General features: G+C 38.3%; 1 protein-coding gene across 9 annotated transcripts in view; it reads left to right on the forward strand.

Annotated features, from left to right (window-relative positions):
- Positions 1–15,165, forward strand: part of ENPP2 (ectonucleotide pyrophosphatase/phosphodiesterase 2) — a 71,854-nt gene that overhangs the window by 45,104 nt on the left and 11,585 nt on the right. For 4 of the 9 annotated variants that reach the window (XM_056486054.1, XM_056486048.1, XM_056486046.1 and 1 more), the window contains exons 12-19: positions 4,522–4,633; positions 5,983–6,108; positions 9,245–9,276; positions 10,088–10,215; positions 12,128–12,215; positions 12,319–12,406; positions 13,318–13,490; positions 13,772–13,820. In XM_056486054.1, coding sequence (XP_056342029.1) covers positions 4,522–4,633; positions 5,983–6,108; positions 9,245–9,276; positions 10,088–10,215; positions 12,128–12,215; positions 12,319–12,406; positions 13,318–13,490; positions 13,772–13,820 — 796 coding nt within the window. Of the gene's footprint in view, positions 1–1,199; positions 1,358–4,521; positions 4,634–5,982; positions 6,109–9,244; positions 9,277–10,087; positions 10,216–12,127; positions 12,216–12,318; positions 12,407–13,317; positions 13,491–13,768; positions 13,821–15,165 lie in introns of all 9 variants that reach the window. The other 5 variants (XM_056486053.1, XM_056486047.1, XM_056486050.1 and 2 more) reach the window with 2 other exon arrangements.

Below are 15,165 nucleotides of genomic sequence, written 5' to 3' on the forward strand. Positions count from 1 at the left end.
ATGAGACTGGACTAGAATCTCCTTTCCAGCTGCTTGCGTTGGAAGCAATGAAACAGCATGGCAGATGGTAACATCCCCTTCTTCCCCGTCTCTGTTTATGGAGCTCTGTAACTCAACAACTGGGAGAAGCTGCCTGAGTGCATAGAACTTAAATAGCATCATAAATCTCCAACTCTCCCCCAGCCCACTCAGCGTGCTCCATTGCAGATTGTGGTTTATCTCCTGGTAGGTGTCACCTGTCAGCTCTTCTCACACCATCTCGAGCAGTGCCAAGAGCCTGCAAGTTTTGTTACAGTCAGCAAGAGTGGGACAGTTCAAAGTTATGACCAAGCTGATTAATAGGATACTAGTTTACTCTAGCTAGATCTTGGGTTTTTTTTTTCCTTCTATGTTTTTTTTTATTCCTTCCACAAGTCTGTCCTAGGTAATTGTGCATTTAGGAACAATGACATTACCCAATGAGATGCCACACTGAAACCGCTAGGAAATCAAATTCTCAAAATGCCCAGATAGCAGCACAGAGTTCTCATGCACTGCCACCAGTGTGCCCCACCCAGCCAATTTGAAGGATATGAGCTCTGCATTAACTGAGTCTCACCTGCATAGCTCTGATCTGCAGAGCTGGCAAATGGGGTTCTGGTGATTTCAGTGAGGTGCAGGGTCTGTCACACAATAGTGGTACCTGCTACTGCTATGGGTGAGGGTACTTAATGTCACTAATTCAGCCAAAACATTGGTGTGGAAAACTTGCAGAAGTCATTGAGACTGGACAGCCTTTAATACTCATACCTGAACTGTCATTCTAGTGAAATGTTCCATTTCTACCAGTATTCTACCCTGGACACTAATTAACTTATGTGCAATGAATTTTGCTGTAATTGAAATTAACCTAAGATTATTATTTCATACTGAATACCCCTATATAACTATGTATTTTCATACACAGAAGCCCCACTTGCTTTAAAAACACCAATTTAATTTGCTTTTATGCTATCTGCTCTTGTAACAGCTGTTCTGCTTTCAGTACAATTTGGTGAATTCCTCCTTAAAAAGGGGTAGATCCTAAATTGTCCAAAAGCCTAAATATTTGATAAGGCCATAGCATTTATGCTTCAGGATAATCTGGCACATGTAGCTTTACTATCTGATGTGAGTTGAGACAGGCTTTTTTTCTGAGTCCAGACATCTCTCCCTGCCAGTACAGGAGAGTAGTTATGGCTCCCCTCTTACTCCGCCTAAGAGACCTAAGAGAAAGCTTCCTCCTAAGAGGAGACAGGAAAGACCAGTTGCAGCTCCAAAGAAAAGAAGAAAAGTACATAGAGTGGATCAATATTCTACGGAAACTCGTCGGAAGAAAGTAAGTTCCAAAAATTTATGATGGAAGTGCCACTTTTTGAGCACTACTACTTTATTTTTTCAGCTTGGGAGTTCATTCCATACTTCATTTTGGGATTTTGCGGCCAAAATATTAATGTACTAAAGGAGCAAAGGAGAGCAGCCAAAACCAGACTAAGCCTTCTGGGAGCTGTGTTTTTCTTGTTTCAGACTGTTTGCATTAGGGAAAGTTATCTTTATAATCTCTTTATTTTTTAAAATCCAGCCATCAGCTGGAGGCAGTGTCAGAAAAATCTACCACTGCTGCTAAGCCTTCTGCAATATGTTGTAGTCTCCGTAACTCCCAGCTCATGGGAGCATGGTGATTATTTGAGGTTTTGTGTCTAGTCATCATGGTTGTAGAAATGTCCTGAAAATGTGACTACTAAATCTAAAAGTGAAAGAACATTTGTTTTAAAAATACACATTTTCAAGTAATTTTGTGACTTTGGAGGGTAAGGAATTTTATTGCAGGATTTCTGAATGGTGTATTTGCAAGAGGTGGTGCATAAGTCTGTTTTCACAAGGAAAACATCAAATAGAAATTGCTTTATTAGGAAAAAGTGCAAGTGGATGAAAAGAGTATTCCTTAGGGTATTGTCTTTATCCACCTGGCATTAACAATCTATGTCTTTCTCCTTCAAGCTAGAAACAAAAGACTTTACACTCCACAGTATCCTATAAGAGGCTATAAGCATTCTTTTCAAGAGGTTTTTTTGTGGGGATATTTTTTGACTTGTTGCGCAATTCAACTTTAGAGTTATTTTGAGACACATTATTTAAGTGTAAAAACATGGCAGACAGGGACATGCAAAAAAACCTACGTCTAGAACCCTAGAAATTTTCCAGAGAACTTTTAACATTTTAAGATTTATCTGAGAGGAGAACTAATAACTACTATGGATGATATTGCTATTACTCGCTAATTTGCCATTTCAAGCTATACCCTTCTGACATGAAATAGAGCAGAAAAAACATTCTAGTGATATGACAAATGTTCATATGTTGCTCCTGTTTTTGTCTTTCTTTTTCTGAATGAAAAGGTCATCCAACCTTACCCCTAAAGAAGTTCTGATAAGTCTACTGTGAAAATTTGACACCATTGTTTCAGGAAAAACCCCTACTATTACGTAATAGTTGCCATAATATCTGCAAATTAATCTTTTGATGCTGTTTGACAGCAAAGAAATGCAGTGCAGGATGGATCCTACCAATTATTTTTTAAAAGTTTAAAAGATTCTTTTTTTTTTTTCATTCCTTCTAATCAGACTTCTATGGGAAAACTTGTGAGAGAATCCAGCTGGTTTTAGTATGTTTCAGATCCCACACTCAGCACTTTCACAATGCTACAAAACTCTTTATTGTAGCACCATCCAAGTGATCCATGTATCTTGAAAGATATGATTCTGTTCAGTCTTCCAAAGTCTTGATATTAGGTGAAGAAAGGTTTATGCAACAACTTTATTGTTTGCCAATAAATCTTTGAAAGTTACATCTGGGAGGAGCTGTAAGAGGAAGTCAGGTTGCTCAAGAGGGTAGCTAAATAGATCTATCACTTGAAATCCTTGAATTATTGTTTCTCTATATTTTTATCATCATTATTATTTTTTAAAAGAAGACTCAAACTTGCTGACAAAAGTAAACATTAAAGGGAAATCTGTCTGGATTTCCAGCTTCCTTGAATACTCTTTGGATTCTGAGTTAAAGTTGAATTTCCAGACTGTATTTATAGACTTCCATAAATATGGAATTCCCATTTGTAGAAGAAACTCTTTCTTCTTGGAGAGTGGAAGAATGCTGAAACAGAAAATTTTCTTTTTTCTGAACTTGAAGGTTTCAAAGCTTTAACCTAAGTGACTACTTAGGCTTTTCTGAATTAAAATATTTTGAAAATTCACCCTTTGTCTGAACCACTTCCATATGTTGCAGAAATTGTTCGTCCTGTTCCCCACTGTGATTCCTTCTCCTATAAGTCTCTTCTCTGTGTATTTATAGTGCCACATGGGAGCTGACATTTTCTGTCTCGTAACCTAGCAGACTCATTTAACATCTATCCCTTAATGACTCAGGCAAAGGGAGAATTTCTGAACCATCTCTTTCTGGGTCACACTAACATGGTGTTTGTTTTAGAAAATTCTGCTGAAATTTAGTTTTTTCTTGTCCAGAATTTATTATCATTCTGTTTGTCATTGGGAGGACTTTTTATTGTCAATACTTGAACCAGCCAAATCAGACAAGTGAGGAAGGAGTTGTCATATAGTAACAACAAATGTTTTCTTCTCAAAATCAAAACAAAATTAGTCCTCTGCCTAAAATCTTACTTTTCCCCTCTCTGTGCCATCTGGTAAAAAATGTTTCATTTTTTTTTAAGGCTGAAAACATAGTCCTTTGTCTTGCTTTTTTTCTGTTTTTTTTGTGTGTTTTTGGTTAGGTTTGTTTTGTTTCATTTTTTATTTTGTACTGGGGTGGTTTTTTTTTTTTGTTTGTTTGGTTTTTGTTTTTTTTTTTTTTGTTTTAATTAATAAAGAACTTAAATGAAGAAATCACAGTACAGTATCCGTGTCCTCTGGGGCCTGCAATTTTGCCAGAACTGTCATTTGAACCATTGGAAACTCTTGGCTCTGAAGCTGAAGAACACTCACCCTGAGCCTGACGTGCGTGTTGTCATCCCGGTATCAGATGTCCTTTGAAGTGAATTTCATTAAGTGACTTGGCATGTGAATCCCAAGTTTAAAGCTTCATTTCATGCTCATTGTTTGACTAATCAATTCACATAAAATATTGTTTTCTTTTGAAGGCACTGCGTTCTAGCTATAAGAAACAATCTGAACCCCAAAGTCACATATGTTTTTCTACTATGAACTCGTTATTTTACCAACTGTACATGTTCATGGGAGGCCTAAGATCAGCCATAAAGACCTTTTGCTCTTGTGTCAACATCTCAGCAGGGCTTTCTCACAATGAAATCATGGTGTGGATATACAAAAAAAAGGGTACAATAATTTCAGGCGTAACAGCTCAGCCAAGGCTTTGCTTCTTGACCTGGATAATTTTCCCATTGGAGTTTTGCCAAAGGTCCCCTGTGTGTTGAAGCAGGAGCACTGCAATGACAGAATTAACTTTTTTTCTTTCTGAATATTTATACAGATGATGGTGAATCCCCTGAGAGAGATTGACAAGACAGTAGGACAACTAATGGATGGACTGAAACAGTTGAAACTACATCGATGTGTCAATGTTATATTTGTTGGTGATCATGGTAAATTTTAAACCATAATATTTATCAGAAGACAAGTGCTTAAGCAATGTAGCTGTAAATATAATAGGTAACCTAAATCAAAGTTCCATTTAACATATTTTTGTGCTCATCTTTTTTTTCTGGAAGTTAACTCTCACAAAATAAGCCAGTTGATGTGGACTGGCAATTCAGCTCACCTGTTAACTGTCATGGAGGGACATTTCTCTTTCTTAACAGTGATTTGGATATTTACTTCTTTACTCAGAGCTTTTCAAATCTTAGTCATTCTGATATCACATCCAAGTGTAGTTCTTTTTGGATGTATTGGAGGGAAATAATTTACCTAGAGTAATCTTCTTGTCAGTTTTCATGGAATGAAAAATTTAACAGCCTTGTTCTCCTGTACATAAAAAGATTAGGACTTTAGATTGAGGCATTTCCATGGCAATTAGTGGGTCAAGTTATCCTATCAGAATAAAGACTGGAATATCTTTCTTATATCTACAAAATATAAGACTTAGATGGAAAAGTCATCAAAATAATGGAGGAAGAAGGTAAAAAGATATTTCATGTTCAGATGTAGCCACCTAAAAGCACAGATATTATTTGGTTCGTCTTATTCCTTCAAACATTAGAATAAACTTTGCAATATAGGAAATAGTAAATATTAGCAAAGATAAAAAGAGAAGGAAAGTTTTATTAAAGGAAAACATGGGTTTGCATAATTTTTTTAGTGATACCACCAAAGGCCCTCTTCTTTTTAGATCTTTATTCCTGACAGTCTCCCATGAACTGCTACATTAGCAATAAAATGGCATATGCCTCCTTTCTGGCTGTGGGTAGAGAAGGGTAAGGCTCTGGAAGGATTTCCAGGGGTGGCAGTTTTGTGCTGAGAATCTCCTGTGGCTGGCAGTACATTCCTTCCCACCACAAATAACTGCAAGAGAAAATTGTTTATCTGTGGCTGCCTTAGAACAGACCACCAAGAGACAATACCTTTTGTGTGCTATTCCTCTTAAAATAATTTGTTTAAAAAAAAATAATCCCTAAAGTAGTACATTAAACTAGAAACAGACTTTGATTTTTCCATGAGTTTAATTTGGAGCTGAGTCAGTGCACACATGGTGTATGTGGTGACTGTTCCTATGATGTTGAGACTGATATTTCTCTCAGGCACTCCTAGTTTGAGTCCTACCAGTGCATTATGTTGGAATTAGATGGTTGTAAAGAACAAGATTAGCCATCCAAAAGGAAATAATACATAGGGTGTTTGGAGCCTCCCTTTTTTGCTGTCCTGGAAAATGGGTTTATTTTCAGGGTTAATTTTCAGGATTAAGGTTCAGGATTAATTTTACATTTTCTTTCTGTAGGGATGGAAGACACGACTTGTGAAAGAACTGAATTTTTAAGCAACTATCTGACGAATGTGGATGATATAATTTTGCTTCCTGGATCTTTAGGGCGAATTCGCCCTAGGTCTAGCAATAACCTAAAGTGTAAGTTAATTTAATTGTACCCTTTATATAATGAGAACTAAACTATATTCCTTCCTATCCAGCTTGGATATTAAAAAAAAAAAAAAAAAAAAAAAAAAAAAAGGCATCTGGTACATTTTATAAGCTAATAGCAAACAAGTGACTTGTTAATTTTGAATTCAGTAGTTTTATCATACTTTTGGCATAGATGAGAAGTCATGTGGGCTGCTAAACAGCAACAGACTGGAGATGTTGAAGGATATAAGGAAGATTAGAACATGCATTCAGGGCCAATGTTGTCAGTAAAACTTGTTGCTATTTTGAACCATGCTTTTAGTTTACTCTGATTTAGTGTTTGAGATTAACTAATCTTTGACAATAGCTCTCAGGGCTCAGGCAAGGGTCCTCTGGTGAAACTAACTCTAATCTCAAGCATTTCAGACTAGCTGCCCTCCTTTTGCCTCCAGGGCAGCAGTACCAGGACAGGGCTTGTGCCAGCACCCTGACTGCTCTGGTTCAGCATACGAGGCTTTGCAGCAGTTTAAGCTACTATGTAAACTGTGTAACTCATAAATAAACCATAAGTACCTGTGGGTTTTGCACCATATGCTTCCAAGAGTGACAACTTTTGATAGAGGGGAAGATCATAAAGCTGGGATAGCCAAGTGTTCCCTCACAACACTTCAGATATGCTCTGGGTGAGGACAAATTTCATGGAAGATCCATCTTTGAAGATTAAATACTTCCAGAATAATAGCAAAAATCATAAGAATTTGATAAAATATCCTTAATACTGAATTGTGTATGCATTTACTTTACTATAAACTTTTTTACCTGGATGTTTATGCTCAAGGAATATATGATGAGCGTGTAAAGATTTTGTAGACTAGCCTGAGACTGAATTCCTACAGTCTACTGTGAACAAATTTCAATTCTGAGAAGTTAGTGGGGGTTTTTTTCAAGATCTTTCAATCTTGTTTTCCCAAATTGCTGAGAAAAATAAGCTTTCCTTGGAGAATGAATGGTGATAAGTTTCAAAAAGATCATTTTGTCTGTCTGACATCTGAGTCATACCACTGGTTTTCCCACAATAACATTTTCCTATTTTGTCCTCTGTCTGTAGCTTCCTAGTTTGAATATTTGCAATCACTTTTTGAACATAGAACAAAGAAGCTGTTTCTTACCTTTAGAACTGGGACTTATTTCCTTAAATGGCAAATTACAAAATTCTCTATTCTTTATTGTTCTCAATACTGCAAACATACCTTTGAAATGCAAAAGCCTGCAGCTTGTATTTTGAGATGCAATAGAACCCATTTTAAGCTCAACAAGATGGTGCCTTAAGCAACAAAACCAATAGCATTTGAATAAGGGATTTTCACTTCTCAAAATGTTCTTTTAGCCTATTTTTCCTCTCATGACTTAAAAATGTTTCCCCCACCTCCCAGAAGAACATAGTATGGACTGTTACTGGGTTTGGCCTTTCTACATCTTGCATGCCCTTTTAATAGCCTGAAGACAAATCCTGAATATTTTACTGTGGCTTTTCTCTTACTCAGCAGTAGCCTATGAAATTGGTCAAATGTTAAAAGAGATCAAAAAATGCTACATATTTCTCTAGCTCCTTCTAGAAGAATACATTGTTGCATTCAGGTATGCTTTCAAAATTTTTCAAGGAAAGTCATTGTATTTGGGGATAATTTTATTTTAAATTAAAATAGCCAAAGTCTTGAAAGTATGTGTTTGCAGAAAACAAAATAAGTATTAAGCTAAGGCCCAGATTATAAACCAGTGAGAACACTACCTAAGCAACGATATGTGACCAAGCCATCACAGGGCATATGCAAGACAGCCAGGGGATCAGGCCCATCCACAATAGGTTTAGGAAAGTCAGGTCCTGCTTGACCAACATGATTTCCTATGACAAAGTGACCTGCTTCTGTGGATAACATTTACCTGGATTTTGTAAAGTCTTTGATATTGTCTCCTGTATCATTCTCTTGGAGAAACTGGAAGCCTGAAGCTTGGACAGGTGCACACTTCAGTGGGTAAAATATTCTCTGGATAGCTGGGCCCAGAGTGTTCCCCAGGGCTCAGTATCAGGGCCAGTCCTGTTTAATACCTTTATTGATGATCTGAATGAGAGGATCAAGGGCACCCTGAATTAGTTTGCAGACAACACCAAGCTGGGCTTGAGTGTTGATCTGCAGGACGGTATCTGGACAGGCTGGATCAGTGGCCCAAGGCCAGTGGTGTGAGGTTAAATAAGGTCAAGTTCTGGATCCTGCAGCTGGGTCCAAGCTGTGACTTGGGTCACAACAACACATGCAGTCCTGCAGGTTGGGGAACAGTGGCTGGAAAGCTGCCCTTGGAAAAGGAGCTGGGGGTGCTGGTGACAGTGACTGTACATGAACCAGCTGTGCCCAGGTAGCCAAAAAGGCCAATGGCATCCTGGCCTGGATAAGAAACAGTGTGGCCAGCAGGATCAGGGCAGGGATTGTCTCTCTGTATTTGGCACTGGTGATGCTGCACCTCAAATCTTGGGTTCATGTTTGGGCTCCTCACTCAAAAAAGGACATTATGGGGCTGGGGTTTGTCCAGAGAAGAGCAACAGATCTGGGGAAGGGTCTGGAGCACAAGTCTGATGAGGAGCAGCTGAGGGAGCTGGGGCTGTTTAGCCTGGAGAAAAGGAGGCTCAGGGGAGACCTTGTCACTCTCTACAGCTTCCTGAAAGGAGGCTGGAGCCAGGTGGGAGTCAGGCTCTCCTGCCAGGTAACAAGGGACTGGGCAACAGGAGAAGCCCTCAAGTTGCATCAGGGGACATTCTGATTGGATATTAGGAAAATCTTCTCTATGAAAAGGATGGTCAAGCACTGGAACAGGCCACCCAGGGAAGTGATGGAGTTACCACCCCTGGAGGTATTTAAAAGACGGAGCATTTGTGGGCCTGTTTAGTGATAGACTTGGCAGTGTTGCATTAAGGATTGGACGTGATCTTAAAAATCTTTTCCAACCCAAATGATTCTGTGATTCTGTGATATATAGAAAGCACTTTTGGTAAAGGTCAGGGAAGTATTAGGAAGTATGCTTAAGTAAACCTTGTGTTTTCTTTTGCAAATTTTTAATATTTTCTATTTTTTTTACCTTTGCTTAACAGATGACCCTAAAGTGATTGTTGCCAACCTTACAGTAAGTATTTAGGACTGGGAGGTATCTGTCTATGCTTCACTGTTCACTTCTTGATTTGTGACATTATTCAGCTTTCTTTTCTCACTCTTTAGACAGGAAAATCAACCAACCATTATTATAAATAAGAATGTTAAATAGTGCCCTTCATGAGCACAGATTAATGTTTGTCATGTTTTCTGCTGTTTGCTGCTCTAGTAGCTTTTATAATCTTTTTGGGCAGTGCAGAGACAGAATCTCTGGGCTGTCTTTCCTCCCTGAATTGAATCTATTTATTCATTGCTCAGAATTGGAAAGTAATCTTTTAGGGTAAACATTTTACTAGCAATTTGAAGACTCTGAAAAAGTGCATTTGATAGTCTTCAACTCTAACCTTGCCATTAATGGAAGAAAAGGGTTTAAAATTAAAATTAAAAAAACAAAACAAACCCCCCCAAGTTTTGTAACCAGATGGCTTTAAATATTTCTGCAGATGAGGTGTACTTTTGGGCATTCAGATTTCAGCTGGAACTTAAGCTTTGGTTCAGTTAGACTAAAACTCTTCATCTGTGAGTTAAGTATGTGTGATATTTTATTTGATGGTTTCATAAAGACTGTCACGAGAATGAAACTTTCCAAATATATCTTTGAATGGCTCCCTGGGCCTTGCCTGCATGTAAATACTGCACAGAAATGACTGGACTACATACTCTAAGTGTACACTTTGTTTTCCAGACATCAGTGATGACCTTAACAGCTTGATTTCTGTAGTCAAAGGTATTATGTGCATTTAAGCTAACTGAGAGCATGCTATTTGTAACCATTTATTTTTCAGTGTAGAAAGCCTGACCAGCACTTCAAACCTTACCTGAAACAGCACCTGCCCAAACGCTTACACTATGCTAACAACCGAAGAATTGAGGATGTCCATTTACTGGTGGATCGTAAATGGCATGTGGCAAGGTAAATCCTTGCTTTTGCTTCCATCCTGATTTTCAGTCTTCTGAGGAAATGGGATGCTTAGGATTGCCCTGTCTGTTAGCACCCTGTGAGCAAGAGGAGTTTTGAGAACACAAAATATTTTCAAGTGTGGGAAAATCAGTTGCTTCATAAAAGGTAGAAACCCAGACTGATTTGCTCAAGCAGCTTGGTGGTTTTGACTGATTAGCTGAAATGTAGAAGCTGATAAGTCTTTCTAATGATGTGCAAGCTTAGTCCAACAGGGGAGCAGGGAATATGGGAGGAAGAAGTAGGCTTATGTGGTGAGGGGATGTTTGGGAACAAGAGTTTAGTAGGTGAATGGAACAGAAACAGAGATATTGTCAGAGTGGGTAAATGTCTGAGAATATGTGGAAGGATGTGACAGGGTGGCCATCAAGGTACTGTGCTGGCAGTGTATTGTATTTCACAGAAAGCCAGGATGCTTTAGCTCAGGCAAAAACTCGGATTTGGGTTGCTCTTAGCCATATGACTGAATTTTTGGTTATGGAATATGGACAGTGTTTATTAGTCAGCTAAAAATTGAATGAGGAAAAACCAGTTGGCACATACACATACAGAGTGAGCAGGAGAAGAGTAGTTGTTTATGGATGGTGCACAGCATTCTATTTGAGTATACTTTGACGCATGTTATGTATTGTAATATGAGAATGGTGGGGTCTTTTTGCATGAATCTGACTCAGTGCTTCTTGGAAGATGACACAGCTTTTGGCTCTGTTATGAGCTTTAGATTATGACAGGATTTTTTGCCCATATAGCTGCCAGGCAAACACACAGTGTGTTGTAAGTGCCTTTTGACATCCATGCTTATCTTTCCATGAATTAGGCAAGGATCACTCCACAGAAGCAATGAATGAAAAACTCCATTTGCTTTCTTGCATAACTCCACTGGCTGCTGGCAGGCTGCCTCATTGGGGTTATGTATATTTCAAAGAATCACACTCTGAATTTTAGGTCTATGTAAACTTTAGTGTTAAGAGTTTTACTGGAATGGATGGGATTGCCCAGGTTGATTTACATTTAGTAATTTCTTATTAATTACATCAGTCTTTCTTTGCCTTTTTTATTAATTTTCGGAGATCTCATTCACCAGTAATTCATTCATTAGTGTAGCTGTAATTGATAGTTAGAGGAAAATGGTCATTACAACCCTAATATCTGTAACTCCAGTAATTTATAAGGCCAAAATCAAACTTTGACTGAGCATTATTTTATTGTAGATGAAGAAATTAATTTGTAGGGTAATGTGGTCCTCTGCCCTGCACATGGCCCTGTAAAACTGCATTAAAGTACTCTGAAATAAGCTGGTGATTATAATTCCTATGACACAATACTTATTTTTCCACATATTTTGTAAAAAAAACAAACAATAACAAGCTGATAATTAGCATTCCTGTGGGTACAGCATTTATTATTCCTGCTATTTGTCTTCATGAAAATCTTTCTTTTTTCACCTTTTTTTCTGCTACCTGTTCTTGTTTATTGGGCTGAAAGCAAACAGGTGAAAACACTTTATAGTATTGTATGACATTTGCAGCATTGTAACATCACAAAAGTGCTTTCTGAGCAGCCTCTGTTGGCCTTTTGAGGACTGGAAGAGTGTGGTCCAACACCTCCAGACTGCAGGAGATTATGTGATCTGAGAAAACCTCAGAAAATAATAGATACTAAGATTTTTATCAATAATGAGAGTTGTTTCTTAGGGTGGGAGTAGAGGGAGAAACTGTGGGGATGCTGTATAAGCTTGCAAGTCCCTACTACTGCTACTCATGAAGGATAAACAATGCGTAGCCCTGTAAACTTATTCTTCCTGCCCCAAAGGATATTGTCAGGTCAGTCACCTTTGAGGAAAATTTCTAATACTCTTTTAATTTAGGAAAGCCATGGACGTTTACAAGAAACCAACAGGAAAATGTTTTTTTCATGGAGACCATGGCTATGACAACAAGATAAACAGCATGCAGGTATGAGCAATGTCTTTGAGGGTCATTGAAGGTCTCTGTAAATATTCAGTGAAAACCCCCTAAATTTTAATGCTATTCTTTTTTTTTTTTTTTTTTTTTAAAGACTGTCTTTATAGGTTATGGCCCTACATTCAAGTACAAGACCAAAGTGCCTCCTTTTGAAAACATTGAACTTTACAACGTCATGTGTGGTAAGCCGCCTGCCTGAGAAATTGCAAAAGCAGCAACTTGTTTTAACAGGGCTTCATTAAGGTAGCCATAAGCTTATGCCCTGACTTACTCTCTGTGTTTTTTTCCTAGTCCCCCTTCCCCAAGCATTTGCCAGGAGGGCTGAAGGCACTTCTCAGGGGTCTCAGTTTGCTCTGGAGCTGGCCAATAAAGAGGTTTACTATAGTTTTGATGTTTGCAGCTTGATAGAGATCAAATGGACACCTCTAAAATGTGTGGTGTCCACATCTCAGCTGTCTGGGAAGGAAATTCCTGTTCAGAGACTGCTTCTGTATCTGCATGTCTCATGCAGCAGTTCAGGTTGATCACTTAGTTTTCTATGGCATTTCCTGATATGATTGTTTCCTAAATTTCTACTGAAGCCATGAAAAAGAATCTGACAATGTATACAGACATTTATTAGGGTATTTTCTTTAGTACTGACTTTCTAGAACAGTGAAACTTTCAAAGTGTAATTCGCAATAAAATTTTGAGATGTTTCAGAGATGCCATTCACTTTTTTCCCCCCTAAACATGTAATACCTAGGGGTAGTTAGCTCTTATTTAGAAATCACTGTATTGCAGATGTTTAGTGTGAGGTCAGCACATTAACCGTAGGTTTGCACTGGAAGCTGAAGCAGTAGTTAGAATAAAACTTTTCCAGTGTTGTGATGAAGGTTAACATTTTGTCATAAAGGCAAAGATACTATTCATGTGGCATTTACAATTGTATGATTTGGACAAAAAATCATTGTTTTTATTACATGAAAAGCTTTCACTAACTTGCTGTGGATGTAAACAGTATTACCAATAAATATGTTGGCTGGATAGAGTTGCTGCTTGAATACATGTTTGGAGTCTAACCACCATTCATTTTTCCTTGGTGTTTTCATAGATCTGCTTGGATTAAAGCCTGCTCCCAATAATGGCACCCATGGAAGTTTAAATCACCTACTGAGAGCCAATGTTTATAAACCAACTGTGCCAGATGAAGTTGCTAAACCAATGTATCCTGTAGCTCTACCCTCTGCATCAGATTTTGATATAGGATGTACATGTGATGATAAGGTAGGTGTTTAGGATCTGTGGAAGCCTCCACTATTAGCAGTAGTTTTGGTAAAGTTGTAGCCATTTTATTTCTTTTGAGAGTGTTTGATCTGTAAGAATTCCCCAGGTCCCTCTGAAGACTTTGTGCCCCCTTGGAGAATTACTTTTTTTGTAGAACAAGAGACAAGAAAATCCTCACTGTCTTATAGCACTAGTTTTGTTTTGTTAGATGCTAGTAAAACAAAATGTCAGAGTGCTCCAGTGGTCCTAATCTCATTCCTTTTTTTTCTGTTCTTGAGAAGAACAAGTTGGATGAACTCAACAAGCGCTTTCACGTCAAGGGAACAGAAGGTAAGAGCCTTTTGCTTCAGTTAGTGAAAGCTGATTTCATTTTCTTTTGTAAATTACTTTGCATCATTAATACCAGAGCAACTCTTGGTGTGGTTCAGTTAACGTGTAGTAAACTGTCTTTGAGTAGCTGTCAAAGTAGCCCACAGACACACATGAGATTTGTGGGCAAGATGGAGTGCTGCTCACTTGAGAGTACACATTACCTTTTGCTGAACCAAGACTAAAGCATAGTTCAAAGTAATGCAAGTTTTAACTCTTCCATTTCATCACCTCTAGGAGTTTTAAGCTCCTGTGAAGGCAGAGACAAGAGGAAAGGAGAGGGTGCATGAGGAAGTACTCTGTTCAACTACAGGCTGTAAATGGGGAAGAAACCAGACTCTATTTGTGGGCTGCGTTTTACCATAGTTATCCCGGCTTAGATTTCACGTGGAAAGGTTGCCAAGCTACTTTGACAATCCCTAAGTCTTAATGTTTGGCACTTAAGGTGCAAGTTACACAGTGAAACAAATACTCTGCTAGTTCAGCCTGCTCAGCGACATTCTGCTCCTCCTCAGTGTTCAAGTCAATGTTACTCCCAGGAGAAAGCATTCCCAGCTCTCCTGGGCAATAGTTCCTGCCGTGTGCCAGTGCTGACTCCTGCGTGGCTGCACTTCCAGCTTCATCAGGGCCGTGGTCCAGGATAAAGTGGAGCAATAGGAGCAGAGGAGAGGGGATGGGAACGGCTTTTCTGAGCAGCACTACTGACTGAAGGCTCACCAAAGCAGAGTTTTCTTTTTCACAGTGGTGATCGAGTTCAGCATAGCAATTCACAGCATTTCCCTTACCATAACAATTGTCCAAATTAGCAAATTCTGAAGCTTTCAGTTCAGACATGGATTTTTGAGGTACCTCAAATTGCATTGTTCAGATGATTAAGATTTGTTTTAATTCCCCTATGAAGGTATTTTCATTTTCTCTGTTGTTAATGGACAATGCAGCCTATCCTTTAGTTTCTAAAGGTGACCTTATTCCCCTTCTTTGTGAATTAAATTGCCTTTCTGCAGCTTTCATCTTATTAAACTGATTTTCCCAATTAATGAAGAGCTGCTCCTCACTGTGGCAATTTATGGCATAAGGAAAAAACACTCTCGCTGTTGTAGTTCAAATCTCAACATCTTTATTTTCGTTTCTGGTTTTCATTCTTCTTCATTGTAGTAATATAAAAATAGTATTTTTGGTGTATTTTAAGATGTAAGCATTTAAACCAGTTGCACTTGCTCATTTGCCAATCCTCTGTTAAATGGCATGATGTGTCCTTATTTAAACAAGAAGTTCTGCTTCATGCAAGTTTTGGTTTACTTCATGG

This window comes from Oenanthe melanoleuca, chromosome 2 (assembly GCF_029582105.1).
Source record: "Oenanthe melanoleuca isolate GR-GAL-2019-014 chromosome 2, OMel1.0, whole genome shotgun sequence".
In the NCBI taxonomy this organism is placed as follows: Eukaryota; Metazoa; Chordata; class Aves; order Passeriformes; family Muscicapidae; genus Oenanthe; species Oenanthe melanoleuca.